General features: G+C 41.4%; 1 protein-coding gene across 2 annotated transcripts in view; it reads right to left on the reverse strand.

Annotated features, from left to right (window-relative positions):
- CLTCL1 (clathrin heavy chain like 1) overlaps positions 1-24,889 on the reverse strand; it is a 97,770-nt gene extending 72,881 nt beyond the window's left edge. For both annotated transcript variants that reach the window (XM_046026090.1, XM_046026091.1), the window contains exons 1-3: positions 24,762-24,889; positions 13,531-13,738; positions 3,124-3,392 (exon numbers count right to left, since the gene is read on the reverse strand). In XM_046026090.1, the coding sequence (XP_045882046.1) occupies positions 3,124-3,392; positions 13,531-13,738; positions 24,762-24,803 (519 nt within the window). In that variant the 5' untranslated portion in view covers positions 24,804-24,889. The remainder of the gene's footprint in view (positions 1-3,123; positions 3,393-13,530; positions 13,739-24,761) is intronic.
- Between the last annotated feature and the right edge of the window lie 999 nt (positions 24,890-25,888).

Consider the following 25,888-nt stretch of genomic DNA (forward strand, 5'->3'; position numbering starts at 1 on the left):
CTAGTCTGATGTTGAACAGAAGTGGCAAAAGTGGGTATCTCTGTCTTGTTCTGATCTTGGGAAAAATTTCAGTCTTTCACTATTAAGTAAGATGCTAGTTGTTTTTCTCTGAAGCCCTTTATCAGGTTAAGGAAGTTCCTTTCTATTCCTAGTTTGTTAAGCATTTTTATCATGAAAAGTGTTGGGTTTTATCATATGCTTTTTTCTGCATCTGCTAAGATGACCAAAAGATTTTGTCTTTTATTCCATTAATATTGTTCATTATTTGAATTGATTATTGGATATTAAACCTACCTGGTATTCCCAGGTAAGTCCCACTTGGTCATGATATACAACTTTTTTTATACGTTGCTGGATACAGTTCACTAGTATATTGTTGAAGATTTCTGCATCTACAATCAAAGGAGAAAGTGGCCTGCAATTTTCTTGTGATGTCTTTGTTTTTGGTATCTGGGTACTGATGGGCCTCACAGAATGAACTCAGAGGTACTCCCTCCTCTTCTATGTTTTAGAAAAGTTTGTGAAGGATTAGTACTAATTTTTCTTTGACTATTTGGTAGAATTAACCAGTGAAACCATCTGGGTCAGAGTTTTTCTTTGTGGGTAGTTTTTCCATTACTAATTGAGTGTCTTAATTTATTGTATAGGCCTACTCAGAATTTCTACTACTTCTTGAGTCATTTTCAGTAATCTATGTCTCTCCGGGAATTAGTCCTTTCATCTAAGTTATTTAATTTACTGGTATACAATATTCTTAGTAGTCTCTACTAATCCTTTTTATTTCAATATGGTTTGTCCCAACTGTTTCAGTAAATAAAGTTGTACTGGCATGAAGCCATGGCTATTCACTTACATATTGTCTAAGTCTGCCTGTATTAAAACTTCACAGCTGGGGCGCCTGGGTGGCTCAGTGGGTTAAGCCGCTGCCTTTGGCTCAGGTCATGATCTCAGGGTCCTGGGATCGAGTCCCGCATCGGGCTCTCTGCTCAGCGGGGAGCCTGCTTCCCTCTCTTTCTCTCTCTCTCTCTGCCTGCCTCTCTGCCTACTTGTGATCTCTCTCTGTCAAATAAATAAATAAATAAATAATCTAAAAAAAAAAAACAAACTTCACAGCTGAGTAGTTGTGACAGAGACCAAATATTTTTGGCCCACAAAGCAAAAAACATTTACTATCTAAGCCTTTATAGAAAAAATATGCTGACCTCTGGCTAAGAAGAATAAAATACTTGAAGTACTCAGGTCAAACCGGAGCAAAGGGATTTTGAAAAAGTATTAGAGGCAGTTAAAAAGTGGAATGAATTAACTATGATCTAGTTTTATAAGTATCAGCTTAAAGCTTCATTTCAACCCTTCAGACTTCATCATTTCTGGAGGAACAAATTTATTTCCAGACCAGATTCAGTACAAAGACTGAGCTTCCTGAAATAAAGAGGAAATTCAAAAACAAAAAGTATTTTGGGCAAGTACTTGGGAAAAGTGATAAATGCTAAACTGTGACTAATTTTGTTCCTTGGTTGAGGGTCCTATATATCGAGACTTTATTTATTTATTTGACAGAGGAAGACACAACGAGAGAGGGAACACAAGCAGGGGGGAGTGGGAGAGGGATAAGCAGGCTTCCCGCCAAGCAGGGGTCCCAATGTGGGACTCAATCCCAGGACCCTGGCATCATGACCTGAGCTGAAGGCAGACACCAAACAACTGAGCCACCCAGGCACCCCGAGCAAGTGACTCTTGATCTTAGGGTCGTGAGTTTGAGCCCCACATTGAGTGTTGAGATATAAAATCTCAAGCCTTGCCTCTCCTGTTCATCTCCAATGCCAGTGCTTCCATCTAAATCACATATGGCTCACTTCTCCTGGGAGTTAGAGAGTGGAGGAGACTCCCAAAGTGGAGAGAAGTATCTGTTCCATCTTCGCTCACTCTTCACATTTCTCATATATGTCTTTACTTCAGAACACACTATATGGCTTTCTTCCTGTATCTGCCTGTCAACTAGCTTCCCAGCCTCCCGTCTTCATGGTGGGCCCCCTTCAACATCACTGATAGCATTATTTTGACCCCATTATGCTGCGGAGAAGGAAGATAAATCATATCACTCTCACTTTAAAATCTGCTGCAGAATTCCAACTGCCAGCAGCATGCACCTCAGTCTTGCCTCCACCCATCTCTTACCCTTGCCCCTCTAGCTGCCTCTTAAGCATCTGATAGGTATCAGCCAAAGTGATGACCCCAGACTCCCAGAAAGAGCCATTCACACAGTTTCCTTTCCAAGTGCACTCTTAAATGTGGCAAAACACAGCTTAGAGGCCCCCTCTGTCGGGGGCTTCTCTGACTTAAGGTATTCCCACACAGTGCTCTCTTCAAATGTCTGACAGTTTTCTAGGTGCTAGAATCCCACGTTTATACTTTCCTTACTAGGCTATGGAAGATAATTTAATGGCCAGCATTAGCTAATAAAGATCTAAAGTCATACATCCTGTAGTCAGGTATCTGGTGACTAGATTAGCCACCAAGAACAAAAAAAGGAAGCACAGCAGAAAGTTACCCCTTTCATCATAAAAGTATATGAATTAGTAGGAACCCCTGGGTGGTACAGTCAGTTTTAAGTGTCTAACTCTTGGTTTCGGCTCAGGTCATGATCTCAAGGTTGTGAGATCAAGCCCCATGTCAGGCTCTGTGCTCAGCAAGGAGTCTGCTAAGATTTTCTCTCCCTCTCCTCCCTCTGCCTCTCCCTCCTGTGCTCACTTGTTTTCTCTTAAATAAATCTTTAAACAAGTGTAAGAATTAGTAATATTCCATTAAAGCCCTTAAAATAGAGCCCCAAAACTACCTCCCATAAACCTGTAGATTCCAAGTGGCTCTACAAAATTCCTCAGCAATTAACCTCTCAAAACTGTGCCAGAAATAGTTTTCAGGATGAATATCAGTAATCTGATGGAATGCAGTGTAGTCAATGGGCCAAAGTTAATTTAAAATTCTTATGTGATCCAAAGTTTGGATTTCTTGTTACCTCTATTTCTTTTAGGCCTGGGCCTATTTCTTCTGCCTCACACCTGTACCAGCTTCAGTATTACACCTCTACATTGCATCAGACCTTCTTAAAGGCAGCCAAAACCTTACCTGAGCTGAGATGCCAATGAGGAGCAGCCACTTCTGGTATTCGTCAGTCCGGTAGTGGATCATCTGGCACCCGGCCAGACTGGCATGTCTATCAAACATCTTCACAGGTTGAGAGTCGCCTTCCATGCTCCAGTGGTAGACTGTGGTCTCAGTCACCAGGGCAACAGTGTTTACAGAGACCCATTTCCAGAATATCACCTCTTCTGCCATTGTATGAGACTTCATTTTACTCTTCATTTCAATATTAAAGATTTGAAGTGTCTTCCCAGCTAGTATTTGATGTGATGAAGATTAGAGAAAGATAAATTAAAAATCTGAATGACAAATTCTTACACTCTTAATTCTGAATCCTTTTAATATTACTTTAAGTTGTACTACTTACAGCTAATCTGATTAAGAAGGGAAAAGAAATGCCTGAGTGCAATTAACCACACTTTGATGTCTTAATATTGAGAAAAGCCTTCTTCCTCAGAAGAATGTAAAAGTGTATGAATAACAATCAGAAATTAGTTCTTTTGAAGCAACTATCAAGAGAATCAATTTAAAATTGGTATCTTCTAGTTTTAAAATACTTTCCTGGGTAAGTTAGCAAAAACAAGACATTCTTTCTCTGTCTGGTGCCTCCAACTTTCAGGAAAGAATACCATCACCCCTTCAAATTAAACAGCTTCTCCAGATAAGAGGGTCATTTTGTCTTAAAATTTAGATTAGTGATGTCAAACAGAATTTTCTACAACGTTGGAAATGTTCTGCACTTGCACTCCCAGTATGGAAGACCCTAGCTACACATGGCTATTAAGTACTTGAAATGTGTCTGGTAAGACACATTTAAGGAAACTGAACTTTTACTTTCATTTAAGTTTAATTAATTTAAATTGAAACAGCGTCACATGGCTAGCATCCAATGGGATGGCTAAGTTCTAGAAAAAGACTTTAGCATCCATCCTCTGGCAAGAGACTCCTGTTGTTTCCACTTCTGATAAAAAGCTAAGTTCTGATCTTTGTATCTATGCAAAACTCAGAGCTAACATGAAATACTGCTTCCTCCCAAATCAGGACCAACACAAGGATTATTTCTCTGACCACTTCTACCTGGCATTGTGCTGGATATCCTAGCTACTGTAATAACACGAGAAAAATGAAAGGCATAAAAATGAAGGAGGAAGTAAAACTGCCTTTATTCACAAACAACTTTTACAAAGAAAATCCCAAGGAATTTATAAATCTACAAAGCCATTATCAGAACTAATAGGCAACTATTAACAATACTGCAGGGTATGAGGTCAATATACAAAAATATCAATTGAATTCCCAGATGCCAGCAGCAAACAGTTTGGAAATAAAATTTTTAAAAGAACTGTAATATCACTAAAAGGAAAACAAAGTCCCTGCCAACCAAGAATCCTATATCCAGCAAATCTGTCTTTCAAATATGAGGGAGAAAAGACATTCTAAGATAAACAGAAGCTAAGGGAGTTTGTTACAACTAGCACTAAAGGAAGTCCTGCAGATTAAAATGAAAGGACATTATATAGTAATTTAAAGCCATATGAAGAAATAAAGATCCCAATAAAGGTAAATACGTGGGTGATTATAAAAGCTTGTACTTTTGTAACTTTGGCTTATAACTCTACTTTTTGTTTTCAACATGATTTAATAGACTAAAACATTACAAAAATCAATGAGTAGTCTAAAATCTAGTATTATAACTGGTTTGTAACTACACTTTTTGTTTTCTATATAACTCAAGAGATGAATGCATTAGAAAGAATTATTAATTTATGCTTTTGGACAAATTATGTATAAAGATGTAATTCTGTGACAGTAACAATAAAAGAGGTGGGAATGGAGATGTAAAAGAACAGACTTTTTGTATGTTATTGATGTTAAACTGGCAAAATTTTATATTAAACTGTTATAACTTCAGGATGTTAAACACAGTCCCCACAGCAAACAAACAAACAATAAAGAGCTATAGAATGTACACAAAAGAAACAAGAAGAAATTTAAATGTTTTCACTGAAAAAAAATAAACTGAACATAAGCAAAGATAGTAATACAGGAAATGATGGACAAAAAAAGCATAAAGTATATGAAAAACAAATAGTGAAATGATAGAAGTCCTTCCTCATCATTAATACATTACTGTAAATGGATCAAAAGACATAGACTGGCAGAACAGATATAAAAACATGATCCAACTATATGCTGTCTACGAAGACTCACTTTAGATCCAAAGACACAAGGAGGTCAAAATGAAAGGATGAAAAAAGATATTCCATGTAAATTGTAATCAAAAGAGAGCAGGGATGGTTAATTTCAGACAAAATAAACTTTGAATCAAAGAAGATTGCAAGCAACAAAAAAATACATCATGCTAAGTGAAATAATCCAATCATAAAAAACAAATACTGTATGATTCTATATATATTAGGTGTGTAGACTAGCCAAAATCATAGAGACAGAAAGTAGAATGGTGGTTCTAGGGACTGGGAGAGGAAGGAATGAGCAGTTACTGTTTAATGAGTACAGTGTTTCAGTTTTGCAAAAGGAAAATAGTACTGAAGGTGGATGATCTTAATGGGTGTACAACAATATGAATGTATTTAATACCACTGAACTGTACACTAAAAAATAGTTAAGATAATAAATTTCATTATATTTAGCCACAACTCTTTTTTTTTTTTTTTAAGATTTCATTTATTTATTTGACAGAGAGAGATCACAAGCAGGCAGAGAGGCAGGCAGAGAGGGGAAAGCAGGCTCCCTGCTAAGCAGAGAGCCCAATGCAGGGCTTGATCCTAGGACCCTGAGATCATGACCTGAGCTGAAGGCAGAGGCTTTAACCCACTGAGCCACCCAGGCGCCCCATCAACAACACACTTCTAAATAAGCCATGGGTCAAAGAATAAATTACAAAGAAAATTAGAAAATATGTTGAAATGAATGAAATAAAAAGCACAACATATAAATTTTGGGGTTGCAGCTAAGGCAGTACGCAAAGAAAAATACCTAATCTTAAACATCAAGATCAGAAAAGAGTATCTCAAATCAATAAAGTAAGTTTCCACCTTAATAACTACAAAAAAAAACTAAACCCAAAGCAACAAAAAATAAAAATTAAGAGTAGAGCAAAAATCAGGGAAAGAAAACAGAAAAATAATAAAAGAAAATCAATAAAACAAAAAGTTGGCTTTTCACAACAATCAAGAAAATGGGACGCCTGGGAGGCCCAGTTAAGTGTCTGCCTTTAGGTCAGGTCATGATCCCAGCACCCTGGGATTGAGTCCTGCACTGGTCTCCTTGCTCAGTGGGGAGCCTGCTTCTCCCTCTGCCTACTGCTCCCCCTGCTTGTGCTCTGACAAATAAATAAAATCTTAAAAAAAAATAAATAAAAGGGCACCTGGGTGGCTCAGTGGGTTAAGCCTCTGCCTTCAGCTCAGGTCACGATCTCAGGGTCCTGGGATTGAGCCCCACATTGGGCTCTCTGCTCAGCGGGGAACCTGCTTCTCCCTCTCTCTCTGCCTGCTGCTCACCCTACTTGTGATCTCTCTGTCAAATAAATAAATAAAATCTTTAAAAAAAAAGAAAAGAAAAAGAAAACTGACAAGGCTTAGACTGATCAAGAAAACAGATAAGACCCAAATTACCAAAATCAGAAATAAAGAGAGGACCTCTAGGTGCCTGGGTGGCTCAGTGGGTTAAGCTTCTGCCTTCGGCTCAGGTCACGGTCTCAAGGTCCTGATCGGGCTCTCTGCTCAACAGGGAGCCTGCTTCCCCCGTCTCTCTCTGCCTGCCTCTCTGCCTACTTGTGATTTCTCTGTCAAATAAATAAATAATTCTAAAATTAAAAAAATATACATTTAAAAAAAAAGATAGGGGGTGCCTGGGTGGCTCAGTGGACTGGGCCGCTGCCTTCGGCTCAGGTCATGATCTCAGGGTCCTGGGATCGAGCCCCACATCGGGCTCTCTGCTCCACAGGGAGCCTGCTTCCTCCTCTCTCTCTGCCTGCCTCTCTGCCTACTTGTGATCTCTCTCTCTGTCAAATAAATAAATAAAATCTTAAAAAAAAAAAACTTTAAAAAAAAAGATAGGACCTCATAGATGATCTTGAAGAAATTAAGAGGATTATGAGTGAATGGTATAAACAATTTTATGTCAACACATGAGAGGACTTAGAGGACCCAGATATATATTCCTAGAAAGATCAATTACCAAAACTGACATAAGAAAGAAAATCTGAACAGATTTACAGCAAGTAAAAGAATTCTTAGTTTAAAACCATCTAACAACAACAACAACAACAAAAAACCCAACCTCAGAAGGCTTTCAATATTGAATTCTATCAAATACTCAAAGATGATAGAAGAAACAAGTCTTTCACAAACTCAGAAAGCAGAAAAGGGACCCCTTCCTACCTTACCCTGTAAGGCCAATACTAACCTAACTCCAAAGTCAGAGACATTACAAGAAAAAGAAACCACAGACTAATCATCACAAAAATACATAGAAAAGCCCTTAAAATATGAATAAACCAAATCCAGCTACAAACAAAAACAATCATGGGGCACACCTGGACAGCTCAGTCAGTGACTTTGGGTTTTGGCTCAGGTCATGATCTCAAGGTTGTGAAATCCAGCTGAGCCCCGTGTAGGGCTCTGAGCTCAGTGCAGAGTCCGCTGGAGATTCTCTCCTTCTTCCTCTCCCTCCCCCACTGCTTGCCCCCCTCCTTGTGCACTCTCTAAAAATAAATAAATAGGGAAGCCTGGGTGGTTCAGTGGGTTAAGCCTCTGCTTTTGGCTCAGGTCACGATCTCAGGGTCCTGGAATCGAGCCATTGGGCTTTCTGCTCAGCAGGAAGCCTGCTTCTCTCCCTCTCTCTCTGCCTGCCTCTCTGCCTACTTGTGATCTCTCTCTTTCTGTCAAATGAATAAATAAAATCTTTTAAAATAAATAAATAAAATCTTAAAAAAAACTATTTTGAAAAATACGAAGTTGGATTACCAATACTATCTGGTTTCAAACTTACCATAAAGCCACAGTAATCAAGTAATTGGCACAAGGCTGGGCATATGGATCAATGAAATAGAAATGAGAGCCCAGAAATAGATCTTTCTACTCATGGTCAATTGACTTCTACCAAAGGTGCCTAGATAATTCATTTGGGAAGAACAGTGTTTTCAACAAATGGTTCTGGGTGGGACAACTGAATGCCCTTATTCCACCAAAAAAGAAAGGAGGAGGAGGAGGAGAGGGTGGAGGGGGCGGCAGAGGTGACAAGGAAGAAGAAGAAGAAGAAGTCAAAGAAGAGGAAGGAGAAGAGAAAGAAGCAGCAGAAGAAGCAGCAGCTTACCACACACCATACACAAAAATTAACTCAAAACAGACGATGGACCTAGATGCAAGAATTAAAACTAAAAAACCATTAGAAGAAAAAATAGAAAATCATGATCTTGGGTTAGGCTAAACACGCACAGGTAGGACTCCAAAATCATGATCCATTAAAGAAAAAAACTGGTAAACTGCAGTTTATCAAATTTAAACTTTTTTGTTTAAAAGATACACTAGGAAAATAAAAAGATAAGCTACAAATTGGGAGAAAATATGTAGATCACATAGTTGGTACGTGATTTATATCCAGAATATATAAAGAACCCTCAAAATTCAATAAGACAAATAAGCCAGCTAAGAAATGGACAAAAGATTTAAACAGACATTTCTCTAACAAGATACATGAGTGGTTAAAAAAGTAAAGTAAAAAAGATATACAAATGGAATTGCTATAATAAAAAAAGATAATATCAGTATCAAGTTTGCATATATGTTACAAAAACTAGAATGCTCATACCTTGTTGGCAAGAATGTAAAATGGTAGTCATTCTGGAAAACAGTTTGGTGGTATCTTTAAAAAGCTAAAAAAAATTATCATATGATCCAACAATTCCACTCCTAGGCATTTACCCAAGAAAAATGGAAATATACATCCACACAAAGACTTGAAGGCAAGTGTGCACAGCAGCAATGTCCTTAATGACCAAAAACTGGTACCAATCCAAATGTCCATTAAACTGGTAAACAGAGAAACAAAATGTGATATATCCATGGAATAGTGGAGTATTGGAATCTTACTCACCCATAAAAAAGAACTAACTACTGATTTAAGCTACAGTGTGGATGAACCTCAAACATACTATGCTAGCTGAAGGAAGCCAGGTATAAAAGACTGTATGTTGTATGATTTATTTGAAATGTCCAGAAATGGCAAACCTATAAAGCCAGAAAACAGATCAGTAGCTGCCTAGGGCTGAGGGAGGGAGTGGAAAATGACTGCAAACAGGAATAAAGGAACTTTTGGGGGTAGCAGAAATGTTCTAAAACCAGAGCATGGTGGTAGTGCCATAGCTCAATAAATTTACTAAAAACACTGAACTCTACGCTTAGAGTAAGTGAATTTTATGGCATTTAAATTATACCTGAATAAAATGGTTAAGAAAGAAAAAAGACTAGACTAGAAGTTCAACTGTAGGATGGGGGTACCTATTAGTTTCAAATAGCCTGGGATCACAGAGGAAATTTCCTCTAGTTCGAAAACTTGTCAAGCCCTCCTTAGACTGATTAAAAAGAACTTGTTTTACATGATGTACCAAATATTTAGCATCACAAAGAATAAAATAAAACAAGAAAACCCTACCAATCTCCTTTGGGAATCAATCTGCTGTCAGATTCCAGTTGCCAGGGTAAAGAATGTGCTACCACAAGGGGGCTCCATCTACCAACCTCTCCCCTCCCTACCTGGGCCAAGAGCTAATTGCTAGGCTGGCACTATTATTATAAGCCTTTAAGCAACCTACCTCTAAAAATTAAGGGGAAAAGTTAGAGTTTGCAAAAGGAACACATATGACTATTCAAAGTGCTATGATTCATAATAAAAGTAAAAAATATACTTGGGCCAGTAACGCAAGTAGTCAGTCAACTTTTTCTATTTAGGGATAAATAGGATCTTTGTCACGTATCTGTTTTTACAACTCTTTAAAAATATAAAAACTGGGGGCACCTGGGTGGCTCAGTGGATTAAGTCTCTGCCTTCGGCTCAGGTCATGATCTCAGGGTCCTGGGATCGAGCCCCACATTGGGCGCTCTGCTCAGCAGGGAGTCTGCTTCCCTCTCTCTCTGCCTGCCTCTCTGCCTACTTGTGCTCTCTGTCAAATAAATAAGAAATCTTTTTTAAAAAAATAAATAAATAAAAAATAAAATAAAAACTGGGGCGCCTGGCTGGCTCAGTCGTTAAGCATCTGCTTTTGGCTTGGGTCATGATCCCGATGTCCTGGGACCAAGCCCCGCATCAGGCTCTCAGCAGAGAGCCTCTTTCTCCCTCTCCCACACCCCCTGCTTGTGTTCCCTCTCTCACTGTCTCTCTCTCTCTAGCAAATAAATATATAAAATCTTCTAAAAATAAATAAATAAAACTATAAAAACCATTCTTATTTGGGGCTGTACAAAACCCAACAGTTTACTGATCCCTCACTTAGAGTATTAATGTTCCATTAGGATGATGAGCAATTGCTGAAGAATTCGCACCCCCACCCCCTACTGCTTCCTGATCCTTAGTCAAGGGTAAAATTGTATCTCTGGTTTTAAAATGTTCACCACAAAAGCACCAGTAGAGACAGTTTGAAGAGAGACTGGGGTGAGTGAATCTGCTCTAAGTTTCTCCAGAAGGATGGGCAGTGATATGAGCTGAGCACCTCAGGAGCTCTCAGCCAAATAAAAGGACAAACTGTAAAGGCAGACCTTTTTAAAAAAGAGGTCCTTCTCATCACGAGCCCCCTTCCAATCACGAGACATCACCAGTCAAAATGGGGTATCTGTGAGATTCAAGACCAGTACCCTTGACTTCACTTTCATGCTTTCACACTGGGACCTATGCAGCAGCTAAGTCATATGAAACAATAAAAGCATAATTAAATTATCTCTGTAATTCAGCCACTGTACAAATACCTTAAAAAAAAAAAAAAACAGTTTTCCTCATTTTAGTCTAGGGTCTTTGAAACACAGTGCTACCCTTGCTCACAATTTATACTATAAGGGTCCAAGATCATCCTAATGGCCACAAGATTGCAGTAAAAATAGGATACTTAAAATTTTATCAATTTGGTTCCACAGTTCACACTTCCTTATGCAAAAGAAAACAGCAATCAATAACTATAGCTGAAAAAATTCATATGAACACTGAGAATGGAAAAAAAAAAAAAAAAGGATGTCCTCACATCCAGGCCATGTTACTCTCCTAGTGATGTAAACCATCTCAGAGAACACCAACTTCAGACAAGTCCCTCTAAGACCATGATAAAGTGAGACAAAACAATTTTACTAACTACAGACAAAAACAAGGTAAATGTTGCTTCAGAATTTTACTAAGTACAGACAAAAACAAGGTAAATGTGCAACGCACAAAATACCAAACTGCCCCTCTCATGGCTGCTACTTCTTTAACCAATGCCAACTTTATCGTCACTCTATGCCCTTCCTTATAGCTAAGATTCATTGAGATAACCTAATTATAAAATTACTCCCACTTTCTAACAGCACCCAATCTACAGCAAACTCATGTTTCCTTAGACTATCCCCAAATCACCCAATGAAATCCCAAATCCTACAAAAGTTTCTTTCTAACACCTTTTAATAATAGTGTGATACGTCCAAGCTCCCCATGGTGTGGTTTCGCTCTTTCTGAAACAAGTAATAAACCCAACTTGTTCAACTTCAGATGTGTTGCCAGTGGCCTTTGGTGGGAGGGGACTGACAGCATTAAATCGTGAGTTCTCTCCATTCCCCTACCACACTTTGAAAACTGCCTCCAGGAGATGCAGGGTGCACACAGGTAAAGAGAACTGTATCAGAGAACCAGGAAGACAAAAATGCTGGCCATCTCTGAGACCCAGAGAGAATATACCAAACACCAAACGACATGATAGATAAGATCTCTCAAAAATATTGCAAAATAGAAAATACAGAAAAGCCAAAAGAATCAATCATGAAGAATGCTAAAGGTTAGCAATTTTTTCAACTAACACAGTTTATACCATTTACATTACATGTTCAAAAAATATTTTTAAAAATATTTTATTTATTTATTCATTTGACAGAGAGAGAGAGAGATCACAAGTAGGCAGAGAGGCAGGCAGAAAGAGAAGGGGAAGCAGGCTCCCTGCTGAGCAGAGAGCCGGATGTGGGGCTCCATCCCAGGATCCTGAGATCATGACCCAAGCCGAAGGCAGAGGCTTAACCTACTAAACCACCCAGGTGCCCACAAAAAAATTCTGACAAGAAATAGAGTTGATAGAAGAAAAGATCATTTAAATTTTTTAATATCAGCTTTTTTTTTTTAATAAAAAGGTCATAACTTCCAGATGTCCATTTACCTACTAAAGGACAAAGTAGACCCTATTTCTGTAACAAAATAGGAGCACAGGCAAAAGCTAATATTTGGCATTTACTAATTTTAGCACCAGAAAGAACTTTCACTTTTCAAGGTAAGTGATAACACGCCTTGCACAAAATATTAGCAAGTCCAGTATATACATAATCCTTTCAATTTCCCAAATCATGGCAATATGAAAAGATTCTATATTCCAAATAACTACAAGGTTTCAAGTACCCAACATCCCCTGAGTTCAAGGAAGCAAAATTCTATTAAAGAACAACTATACTGTTATCGATGCGTTTCACAAGAGAAGAAGTACCTTGGCTCATACTCTAGGATGTCTGGAGCACCAGTGTAAAGCAGCCCATCACGAGGTCCAGGGCACCACACAGTCCTCCTGGTGAACACGTGCAGTGTGGTGTTGGCCCTTCCAGATGTAGCAGTCATAAGGATGAGGCCCTGGGCATTCGCTCCCTCCTGTATTTGGCTATACGCATGACGTCACAAAAAACTCAGGTGCTCAGGAACCTCTCATTAAATAAGGTATGTAAAACATAGCTTTGGGACACCTGGGTGGCTCAGTCGGTTAAGCCGCTGCCTTCGGCTCGGGTCATGATCCCAGGATCCTGGGATCGAGTCCCATGTGGGGCTCCTTGCTCAGCGGGGAGCCTGCTTCTCTCTCTGCCTCTGCCTGCTTGTGCTTTCTCTCTCTCTCTCTGACAAATAAATACATAAAATCTTTTAAAAACAAACAAACAAACAGTTGGCCTTCCTGCAGCTCAGTTTCCTTAGATGTGGAAGGAGGTGCATAAAAAAAAAAAAACAAAAAAAAACAACAACATAGCTTTGCCTAAACTTTTGGAGTTAAGTTTAATATTATTGATGACATTTTCCTGTGAGTTTATTGACAGTTGTCTGCTATTTAAAGTAACAAAGCAGGTAAAGTGAGGTAAAATTCCTTTCTGAAAATCCCATCAGTCTTACCTTTCAGAGCTATCACCTTAGAGGCTGGATTCATGATGGCACTTTCAGCAGAGATGGGCCGCCTAATCGGCGCCATTGGATCGTTCATGTCAATAATCACTACCTGCGCCTGTTCACCAACCTTCTCTCGGACACATATAAACTTATCAGATTCCATGGTCAGTGTATTGAATCCAATGTTGACTGGATTAATTCCCAGGTTTTGGAGCTAAAGAGAAAAGAAACATTTGATTTAAAAGTAAGTCTTTCCTCTCTGAAACAGATTAAATCTAGCCCATTATTTAGGGAAGTTTAACAGAAGGAAGAGGAAAAGTTAAATAAGAGTTTAGAAAAAACAACATTAAGTGATTATTCAAGGCAAACACTGACTTGCTTTTCTATACCTCTAGTAAGTACAGGCAATGCATCAACAGCAGGCCATGAATCAACTCTCAAGGAACCTACAATCCCACAGGCTGATGAGAACACACAAGAATAAGAATAAAACCAGGAAGAGGGAAGGATGCCATCATGAGTGCCAGAGACAGGAAGATGCCAGCTGGGAGGGGGTGGAGAAGCCCACAAAGAATACCTCATAAATAAGAAGAGCCTCAGCAGGAAGAGGGTCTTGGAGAGGTGAAGGCAGGTAAAGAGAGCAGAAAGGAAGAAAACACAAAAACTGGTTTCTCCAAAAGCAAGCAGTAACAAAGAACTAGCCAAGAGTTTTTCCTTAAAGCAACCCCACAAATCATAAAGTCTGATTTCTCAGTCAGTTTAAATATTTCTTTGTGAGTCTAAGGTTAATAAAAAGTCAAAAGGGCTGGTACATCTTTGGAGGTAGACAGATTGCTTGAACTTATGTAAAACTTAAATCAGGCACCTTTCTCCAAAGACCACTTCATACATTGTGCCTGGTTTAAATAAAAACCTATTAATGAGATAAGCCTCAATGAAAACCCCTGGGAAAACACACACACATGAAATTTCTATCACCCCTATGAAGAACCATACTTATTTCTATAAAATTCTCTTGCCCCCATCTACCTACAAGTATCTTTGTTTCTAAACATTGTTCTGCTCAACTCAAACCCTACTGCTCCTGACTTAATCCTTTAGTAACTGTTACCCTGTGTGAATTTGTATAAAAGTTTATGCTAGCAACAAAGATTAGGGATGACTTGTTAAAAATAACTACCAGCCTTTGGAAGAAGCACAAATGAGGCTGTTCATACTGCTAGTATAATTCTTTATCTTATCATTTTTTCCCCATGAACTCCTCAAAAGCAGGGACTATACCTTACTTGTTTCTTGTGATACAGAGTCTAGCACATACTGAGTATTCCAGCTGCTGAGGAGAACAGGCTGGAGGCAACAGGTCACCTCATCTGACCTTTCTGCTAACTCAGAAGGCAAGTTATGCCACACACAATTTACACTAATGCAACACAAGGTTTTTAGATTACGACCTCTTCCCAAAATCACAATGCTGATACTGAGTTGTTTGAAATTCACGTTTTATTTTCACACATCTGAAGTAGCAGCTTACTGCAGTAAATGTAGTGAATGAAAGTTGAGCCTTTTTCATAGCAAGTAATTTTCACACATTCATTCCATAAATAAGTACCAAAAACATACTACCTACTAGCCACTAACTAGACTCCAAAAACAGTAAGATACATAAGATAGAGTCACTATTCAGAGCCCACAGACTGTGGAGACTAACCATTACTATTAGGTTAAACTATATGAAGTTGCTGATAAGAGGGCAATGAAAAGTTCCATTGGGAGCAGAGGTGGGGAGGGGTGAGGAGGGGGAAGTAAACAGGGTGAAGTAATTCCCAAGAGACCTACACGGTCTCCTTTATTTTTTATTATGAATTATTATAAACATTATACTATATAAGCATATGGTAAATTTAGAGAGCACCCTAACATTCAAGCACCCAACACCCAACACTGTCAAATCTTTGCATATCAGAGCCATACACTTAAGTGGGCCCAGATTTTCTAAATTTTCACTTTATTCTTAGTTTGGGGATCATGTTGAATTAATATGGCAACATTCTGATTTCAACTCCAAATATCAAGAAATACCTGTACCCAATCTCCTGAGCACAGTACATTCTTAAATATTAGAGACTGAGTCCAGCCAAACACAGGACAATCCCACCAAAATAACTTTTACATCCAAAATATCAAATACCGGGGAGCCTGGCTGATCAGTCAGTTGAGCCTCCAACTCCTGATTTCACCTCAGGTCATGATCTCAGGTCGTGGGATCAAGCCCTGCAGTGGGCTCCATGCTCAACAAGGGAAGGGTTCTGCTTTGGATTCTCCCTCTAGCTCTCCCCATATATATATATACGTATATATATATATATATATCATAAATAAAAAGTAAATAAATAAAATATCAAATACCACTGAGCTTTACTCCATATGCAGGAACAGAATTCCAGAGAAGTGGTGTGCTCAAAGCGATTTTTTCTCATTAGTTAGAAGCTGTAACTAAGGACTCCTGATTCCTATAATAATTATTCTGAAAGGTAACCTAGATACACATTTAAAACAGTCCATATATGAGTTAAGCAAAAGTACACAAGACACTATCTAATAATCCTTTTCTGTTCTCAAGACCTGCAATTAAATGAATCCAAATTCAAATCCGACACTGGGGAAAACATAAAAAGAAATTACTCATCAAATAGTCCTGTGGTTTCTGTATTTAAGGGGTTTAGGGACAGTAGTCTGACTGGGGAGGGTTGCAGCTGTGTTTATACAGGGCTGTTGGTGAAAACACCAATTGCCCATATCAAAGAGCCAAAACATTCCAGCTGCACTGAACATCCCAGGTTTTCATGCCTCTTGTCTTTGAAGATGCTAGTCCTTTCTCCTTCCGTATATGTCTCCTCAGACTTATTCACTGCCTTATCACTGTGCCCAGCACATGGATGTTCAATAATTAATTAGTAAAGAAGTTACAAGTTTTAGGCAGTTAAGAAAATAATTTAAAGTAACTTGGCTGGGGCGCCTGGGTGGCTCAGATGGTTAAGTCTCTGACTTCAGCTCAGGTCATGGTCTCAGGGTCCTGGGATTGAGCCCTGCAGCATCGGGCTCTCTGCTCAGCGGGGAGCCTGCTTCCCCCTCTCTCTTTGCCTGCCTCTCTGCCCACTTGTGATCTCTGTCTGGGTCAAATAAATAAATAAAGTCTTAAGAAAAAATAAAGTAACATGGGGTGCCTGGGTGGCTCAGTGGGTTAAAGCCTCTGCCTTCGCTCAGGTCATGATCCCAGGGTCCTGGGATTGAGCCCCGCATCAGGCTCTCTGCTCAGCAGGGAGCCTGCTTCCTCCTCTCACTCTCTGCCTGCCTCTCTGCCTACTTTTACTTTTGATCTCTGTCAAATAAATTAAAAAAAAAATTTTTAAAGTAACTTGAAAATATAGATTTTATATGTTAAACTTATCAGCAAGCTTTTTCCTAGCTTAAAGAGGGAGCTCTGTAAATGAGGACCTATGAAGGTCTTTTCTAGAACTAACCTAAAATTCTAGGACTAGATTAGTTCAGGGTACTTTAAAAATTACATTTTTATCATGCTTTACAGAACTTCTCTCAAATTACATCAATGTACGTTTTCTGTATTTTAAAAGCAATTCATAAGACCCTATATTTATACCTGTTAAATGTCAACTAGTTGGATTCCAGCCTGTCAAGATCTGCTTGGATTCTAATTTTGTCATTGAACTTTGCCAGCCCAGCTCTGCGGCACCCTTCTTTAGCCAGCCGAAAGAGATCGTAATCTCCCCCTGGCACGGAGGCCACCAGCACGCCTCAGGCAAGAGACGCAAAAGAAGAAAATAGAACAGACTGAAAGGAATAGATTCGGGAAACAGCAAGGGAAAGCAAAGAAGTATTTATAGGATGGGGCGACTGGTGTCAACAACTACTGCCCCAGAAGAATATTAGTAAGCAACAATGTCAAATACATGCTGCCATCTATACGTAATCTTCAAAGAAAGATCTTCAAACTCTGTTAAGTTACAAAAGCAAAAGGAGGGGAATTTTATAACAGAATTCTTTTAATCATTTTTTGAAAGATATAATGGTTTTCTTAATAGTAGTTTCATCTGGGAAAAGAGACCTAGTGTTTGAACAGAAAGGTTTAATTTTTTCTTTTTTAAAAAGACTTTATATATTTATCAGAGAGAAAGAGAGAGAACGAGTGCATAAGGTGGAGTGGTAGGCAGAGGGAGAAGCAGGTTCCCCACCAAGCAAGAAGCCTGATGTGGGACTCCATCCCAGGACCATGGGCTCATGAACTGAGCTGAAGGCAGACGCTTAACCGAGTGAGCCACCTAGGCATCCAGAAAAGCTTAATTTTCATTTATATGATCTATCTGGGGCTATTCTTCCCATGTATATGTATGACTTCAAAGCTTGTTCCACACACACTTTGCCCTAGCTACAGACTTTGCTCAAGAACCTGGTGGAAAGGGACCTTGACTAAGATCCTCCTAGCACATGGTAACTATTTTAACCCAATAAAAAGTACTTGTATAGTTTGGGGATTTTGAACATTTAAATATGTTCTATGGTGATAACTGATTCTTCTAAGGAGGACCTGTCCAAATTCACTTAATATTTGCTCAATTACCATGTCACTGTTGTGGATTCTCTCGCAAAGGCTGACCCTTCCACACACCCTGGGTGACTGGGTGATTACTTTCTTCACTTCATAAATGAGGAAGGTAAATGGCTGGCCCACTCTCTACTTCCAAGTCCACCCAGGGTAAAATTTAACAGTTTACACAAGACCTTAAAAACATTTTACATGGGTGCACAACAATTTCAGGGCAGAAGGAGCCTAGTGTTGCTCGTCTTAGTATACCAAAAACCATTTCACAAAATACGATTGCAATGTAATGGTAACATAAACCAAACATGTACTAGGCTGTGAGTACAGCATCTTTTTTTTTTAAATTTTATTTATTTATTTGACAGAGATCACAAGTAGGCAGAGAGGCAGGCAGAGAGAGAGGGGGCAGACTGAGCAGAGAGCCAGATGTGGGGCTCGATCCCAGGACCCCAGGATCATGACCTGAGCTAAAGGCAGAGGCTTTAACTCACTGAGCCACCCAGGCGCCCCGAGTACAGCATCTCTTTTCAGAGTGATTCCCTGGGGCCTCTCCAGCAGACACAGGTGCACATGACTGTTTTCTTTGCTTTCCTTTTTTTTTTTTTTTTAAGATTTTATTCATTCATTTGACAAAGAGAGACACAGCAAGAGAAGGAACACAAGCAGGGGGAGTGGAAGAGGGAGAAACAGGCTCCCCACGGAGCAGGAAGCCAGATGCAGTGCTTGATCCCAGGTCTCTGGAATCATGACCTGAGTCAAGGCAGATGCTTAACGACTGAGCCACTCAGGCACACCCACATGACTGTTTGCAATTCAAGCTCAATCTACTCCTTAGAGACCTATCTTACCTACTCATGTATAAAAGGCTTTCTTTAATTATGAATAATGACTAGAAGATTGATTCAATCCAACTGCATGTGAAACTCATCTGGAAAGATAGGCCAAAGTCCTCATCTTTCAGAGATTCTAATTTAATGTTTAAGGTGGCGCCTAGAGAGGTGTTTCGCAGCCTAGGTTGGGAAGCACTGATTAAGACTACTAACCCCCTCACTCCTATAATTTACACAGATCCTCATGGCAGACTCTGTATCTGTTAAGAACATCACCTCAGAGATATGCTACATATCGAAACCTTGAGGGAATGCATTTATATGTTCTCTGTGTACTGAGCTGTGTCATATTTCAAAACTCTTACAAACTATTCCTCTTCTGAATCAAGGTGTCATTGGTTCTTAGTTAGCCCTTTAGCTTTTTTCCATTCTCAGCTTAAAAAGCAACAACCTTCAAACTTAGATATCTGAATATTAAAAAAGTTCAAACAGTACATAGAAGAAAAATATTCCTGCAGAACTAGTCCTCCACTCAACAGGAGGGTGGCAGGATAAGTAAAAGTTCCTATACACTAATTTGTTTAAAAAAAAAAAAAGATTTATTTATCTGGGGGGGGCAGAGGAAGGGGAAGGAGGATCCCAAGCAGAACCCCCTGCTGTGCATGAAGTCCCCCCCCCCACCGTGGGGCTCAATCCCATGACCCCAGATCATGACCCCAGCCAAAATCAAGAGTTGGAGGCCCAACCAACCAACTGAGCCACCTAGGCGCCACCCCCCATATCCTGATTTCTATTTTCCCACTTACCATTATAAAACAATTGTTTTAACCTCTGGGGGAAATCTGGCCCAAGATTTTTCATATGAAACCAACCAAAATTAAAAACAGAAAAAAGATAATTAGATTCACAAAATATAAAGTGATATGGTAGACAGCAGGCGGGGGTTGTGTGGCAGAAACAAAATATGAGATAAGTAGGAGTATTCTTAATAAAGTAGACTTACAGTAAACTGGTCACAGGTGAGCTATATGGAGAGCCTACAAAAGCCTATAAACTGTTATTAGACTGTCTACATTACAACTAATCAGTCATTGATTATACAAACATTTCAATATGCAACTGGTTTCATTCCTTCAAAGATATCAGGGCCTGTTATGTACTAGGCAGTGGTAATACAACTGCAGATAGGAGGAGATTCTGAGATTGCAGTCCAGTAAGGGAAGTGACCGCCTATACACCATATGGTTAGGGCCATCATGAGAGAAGCCCCAAAACTATGGGGGCACACAGTAAGGGCTCCTAATTCTGACATGTCAGGGACAGCTTCTTGTCACTTAAGCAGAAGGCTAAGTGGGCCTTGGCTGGGTAATAAGAGTGAGGAGAAGAGGGCACCTGGGTGCCTCAGTCAGTTAAGCATCTGCTTTCAGCTCAGGTCATGAGCCCAGAGTCCTGGGATCAAGTCACATATTGGGCTCCCTGCTCTGAGGGAAGTCTACTTCTCTCTTTGCCCCTACCCCCTGCTCCTGTGCACTCTTCCTCTCATTGTTGCTCTCAAATAAATAAAAGTAAATGAATTTTTTTTAAAAAAGGGAGGGGAGAATGTTCTGGAAAGAGGCAATAAGCCCACAGGTAAGAGTGCTGGGCTCCAGACAAGGTCCTGAAAGACCAGACGGTGATAAGCAAGAGAGCTGAGCAGGTGCTGGATTAGGCAGGGCTTTATAAGGCATTGGGGAGTCTGGCATTTTCATCCTGGAAGCAAGAGGGAAGCATTATTCACTGATGAACTTCAAGCCTTTGAGAAAATCTCTTTGCCTGTGTGTTAGAGAAGGAAGGCAAGACTAGAGATAGATGACCAGAGACAAAGTTAGTACAGCCATTTAGGTGAGCACTGTTGTCTTAGTCCAGGGTCATGTCAGTCAAGCTAAGGGTAGCAGAATAATGCCCAAAATACATAGGAGAAAGAACAAACAGGTTAAGGAGAAGTCATGGCTGTCTCCTAGGTTCCTGGCTGGAAATTGGAGAAGATACACATTTGAAGAGAAAGAAGAACCCTATTTTGGAACATGATGTGTTGTTTGAAGAACGTATGGATCATCCAATGGCCTTCTGCAGGGGCCAGCTGTCATAGTGGCAGTAACAACTGACAAGAATAGGGCATTTTGTTATGTACTAGACACTGTCCCACATCTTACATTTATCACATTTATTAACTCAAAATGTCACAATAGCTCTATGAAGTAAAAACTATACCCTTCATCTCTGTATTATAGATGTAGAGATGGACACACAAAAAGGTTACAAAAATTGCCCAAATTCACTTGGCTAGTAAGTGCCCGAGCCCAGAGTCAAACCCACTGTACTCACAAAACACACTCACAAAACTGTACACACAAAACAGACTGTACTCAGTCTGTGCTCTTAACCAGGGCCTACTATTGTCTCTCCTACATACATCTATGAGGCTCAGCAAAAATACGCAGCCTGCCTGGGAACACTGAGCATATGGGAATACATACAAATCACCCAGTAGAGCATACAAAATGGAAAAAAAAAAACCAGAAGAGCTCAAGACAGACCCCAGGCTTATTCCCAAGAGAAGCCCACAAAGGAAACTGGGGTGTGGGCAGAGAGATAGGAGAAACCCTGGGAAACTCTGGTATGACCAAAAGCAACAGAGAAAGGATCATGAGGAGGCAATAAAGCACGGTGTCAACTATAGAAGATGTTTTGGGTTTGAATTTTTTTTTTCTTTCTTTCTTTTTTTTTTGGAGCAGGGGCCAGCAAATTACAGACTCCCTCTTTTTTAGCCCAACTAAAAATGAGTTTTATACTTTTTACAAAATTTAAAAAAGAGGGAGTGGGAGACTATGTTTCGAGAGACAATACATGGCTCTCAAAGGCCTAACCTACATACTAACTGGTCTTTACAAAAAAGTCTGTATGAGGGGCGCCTGGGTGGCTCAGTGCGTCAAAGCCTCTGCCTTTCGCTCAGGTCATGATCCCAGGGTCCTGGGATGGAGCCCCGCGTCAGGCTCTCTGCTTGGCAGGGAGCCTGCTTCCTCCTCTCTCTCTCTCTGCCTGCCTCTCTCCCTACTTATGATCTCTATCTGTCAAATAAATAAAATCTTTAAAAAAAAAAAAAAAAGTCTGTATGACAGCTTGACAACTTGTGACCTTGGCAAGAACAGATGCACAGGAACAGTGGGGGCAAAAACCAGACTGCAGTTATTAAGGAATATAAGGGAAGTGATGGAGGGATAAGGTAATTCTTTCATGATGTCTAGCTGTAAGATAAGAGCTTCAAGGGGACGGGGAGAGGGAGAAGTTTATGTAAAGACAGAAGAGATATGAGCATGGTTAAACACAAGCATGGAAGAAGACACCAAGAGGGAATGGATGAAAACACGGGAAAGAGAAGGCCTTGTTAAAAGAGGGAAGGAGGTGGGAATCCAGAACACACATAAGGGAAAAAAAAACCAAAAACCACTTTTGAGATAACAGGAAGGCAGAAAAGGGCAACTGCAGACAAGTTTGTAAGGCTGCAGGCATGAAGGTGAGGAATATCCCAGTTTATGGCTTCTGTTTCTCCAATCATCTGTTGCAACAAGGGGGAGTGGCAGGATTAGGGATTTAAGAAACAAGCGGAAATTTTGAAATGTCTGCAGCTAAGGGAGAGTGTACAGACTAGAAAAATGAGTACAGAGAAATCTCAACAGCTGGTTAATGCTGGAGACCACAAACCACATTTACATGGCTTATATGTTAACAAGTCATAAGTAGGGCGCCTGGGTGGCTCAGTGGGTTGAGCCTCTGCCTTCGGCTTGGGTCATGGTCTCGGGGTCCTGGGGTCGAGTCCCGCATCGGGCTCTCTGCTTGGCAGGGAGCCTGCTTCCTACTCTCTCTCTCTGCCTGCCTCTCTGCCTCCTTGTTATCTCTGTCAAATAAATAAATCTTAAAAAAAAAATTTTTTTTTAAATTTTGAAAAAACCAAACAAGTCATAAGTATTTTCCAGGTAATAGAATATATTTTTTCAAGACATTATGAACTCCCATAGGAATTTAAAATGTCTTACTGCTTCCTTGCCTTCTGAAGAGAACATATTTAGTGGCTGAAGCACAGGCTTTGGAGTTAGCGATCAGAGTTAGAACCCAAGCTGTCACTTACTAGTTGTGTAATTTTACCTTTATTGCTCACTCTCTCTGTGCTAGTTATCTGTGCCTCAGTTACGATAAAGACTAAATTAAATGAGATTTATAAAATATATAGTATAGTGATTAGCAAGAGAAATGACTCAATAAAATGGCTCACATTACTGTATTGTTCTAATTAGCAGCAGCAGTAGTATTTTCCTATTTCACATTACTGTCAAGAGATGGGTGTTCAGGAGACTGCTACTTCCACCAACCACAGCTCTATCACTAAGTGACCACGGAGGAATACTCCAGGGATGAGTTTCCAATCTGCATAATAAGAGGATCTGACCCATCACTGTACTCCTAGGGCCTCTCCCATCTGGATATAGAGTTAGAAGTGTTCTGTGCTGTGAGGGAAAAAAAAGATATTCCAATCCACAACATTCCTTGCAATCCCACAGTGTAGTCACAATGACCTGAGTCTGATTCCTGCTCTTACTTGCCGAATGACTAGACAACTTATTTAATGTCTCTGTGCCCCGGTTTCCTCACCTAGAAAACAGGGAAAATCATATGGATTTTATGGGATTGTGATGATTTTTTTTTTTAAAGGAGGCTCCATGCCCAGCGTGGAGACCACCGGGGGGCTCCAACTCAAAACTGTGAGATCCAGACCTGAGCTGAGATCAAGAGTCAGAGGCTTAACGGACTTAGGCACCCAGGCGCCCCAGAACTGTGATGATATAACATAAAGCACAGAGCCAATGGCAACTATATACCTACCCCCCCTCCTCACTTGTAAAATGAGAATCGTTATCACCCTTCACAGGTGTGACACATGCGTGTGATATGAGTGAAGCACTGTACACCGTGCCAGGACACAACCACCAGTCAAACACAAACAGCCAATCTTTATTTCCCTGAAGCACAACTCTATTAGGAGAGTTGGAGATACAACAAACTGGGACCTCATTAAAAAGCTAAACTTTGGGGGAGGGTGTTATTGCATTGAAAGGGTCTTATTAAAAACACACCATGATCCCTCTCGCCCTTTGGTCAAAGGATTTGATGATCCTTCCTCCCACGAAACCACTCCAGTGACTTCGGTAGCCAACAGACACAAACTCAGATGTAAGAATCGAGAGACGCAAAAGGGAAATGAGGCTCAGATTCAGATTTCAGAGTTATAAAGCTTGCGAGTGGAATCCAAGCGCACCGCTCGTCAGTCTGGTTCCAGCTCCCAAAAGCACTGAAAGACATTTCGGGACATCTTCAGTTTCCGTCACCCGGCGCTCTTAGCATGCCACCGAGGTCTGAGCCGTCCGAGAAGGATTACCGTCGCTACCGGATAACGGGTTTCAGCGACCAGCACACCTGGCAGGGCGGCACGTGCGGGCCACCGCGCCCTCCCACTACACCGGCCGGCGTGCCCAGCCACCAGCCTGCCCACCCCGGCCGGCCCGGGTCTGTGCACCCCGCCGCGTCCACTGGAATCGGGGTCCAGGGCCAGGGGCCGGAGGTCTGGGCGGCCGGCCAGTTAGCTGCTCCCGCCCGGTCCCCCGGGAGGCGGGGCGGCTGGGGGCGCGGCTGACAGGACGGAGCGCAAGACCCGCCCTGTAGCCGGCCGGGTCTCGGCGCCGGAGCCGGGATCTCACCTGGAAGTGCTCCTGGAAACGGATGGGGAGGATCTGCGCCATGGTGGGCGCGGGGCCGAGGCGGCAGCGGAGACGGAGACTGAGGCGGTGGTGGCCGTGGCGGCAGCTCCCCTCACACGGGCAGACGGGCGGCGGCACCAACAGCGGTGGTGGCGGCGGCCGCGCAGGCGCACTGCTCCGGGCCGCGTCCCGCACGCTTTCTCTCTTGCGCACCAACCCTGCGCGGGATCCCTCCGCCCCTCCGCCTGAGGGTCCGCGAAAAGTAGTCCCGCGCGTAGCCGCACTTCCGGCACCCGGCTGCGAGAACCAGTCTGTGCTGCCCTGGGGACGTACCGCGGGCAGGCGTGCGCGGGAAGGTGCCGGGGTCCCGGGGATAAACCCCAGCCTGTGCTCCGGACAGATGTGCAAGGGAAGGGGCGGGGGATTCCGGGCCAAATCCCTAGCCAGTGCATGGGGCAGGTGTACGTGGAAAAGTGGAACGCGTCGGGCGCTGCTCCCCGCGGATACTCGGGACCGGTGTACGCGGGAAGATGGACCGAGTCTCTGGGTGCTGTGCTTAGGACAAGTGTGCGCGGACGGGGACTAGGCGTGGGCTGTCCTCAGCAAGTTTCCTGGGAAATAGGGTTTTCAGAAGAGGTAAATTAAGTTCCCGGACTGCCCTTGTCTAGAGGCTTCCATGTGTTGGGGGTAGCGGGCAGTGGGGGAACTTCTACCTAAAACTCTGGGCAGTTTGAGGGACAAACAAAAGGGACACTCCTTTTCAGTCAGGCACAGATGTGCCAAAACACCGTGAAAGGAGTGTGAGAAGTATATATGCAGATAAGTGTCTGCACAAGGCTCAGCCCTCGTTCTTGTAGGGAATATCTTTCCTGGCTCATGCAATTTATATAGAGTGTACTATATCAGAATATCAGGCCAAGAGCCTGCAAAGATCACATCTAGCAGCAGATGACTAACGAGCGGCCATGGAGGGTCACCTGGATTTGCTGTGGTCGCACAATAGTGGGAGCAGTTCCAGAACGAGAGCCCACACGTGCTTTGCCCAGCAGTCAGTTGTTTTCTGAGGCACCATTTGAAGATGTGTTTTGCATGCAGATGGCTCAGCTGCATAAAAGAGGTTTGTCAGG

This window comes from Meles meles, chromosome 12 (assembly GCF_922984935.1).
Source record: "Meles meles chromosome 12, mMelMel3.1 paternal haplotype, whole genome shotgun sequence".
Taxonomy (NCBI): Eukaryota; Metazoa; Chordata; class Mammalia; order Carnivora; family Mustelidae; genus Meles; species Meles meles.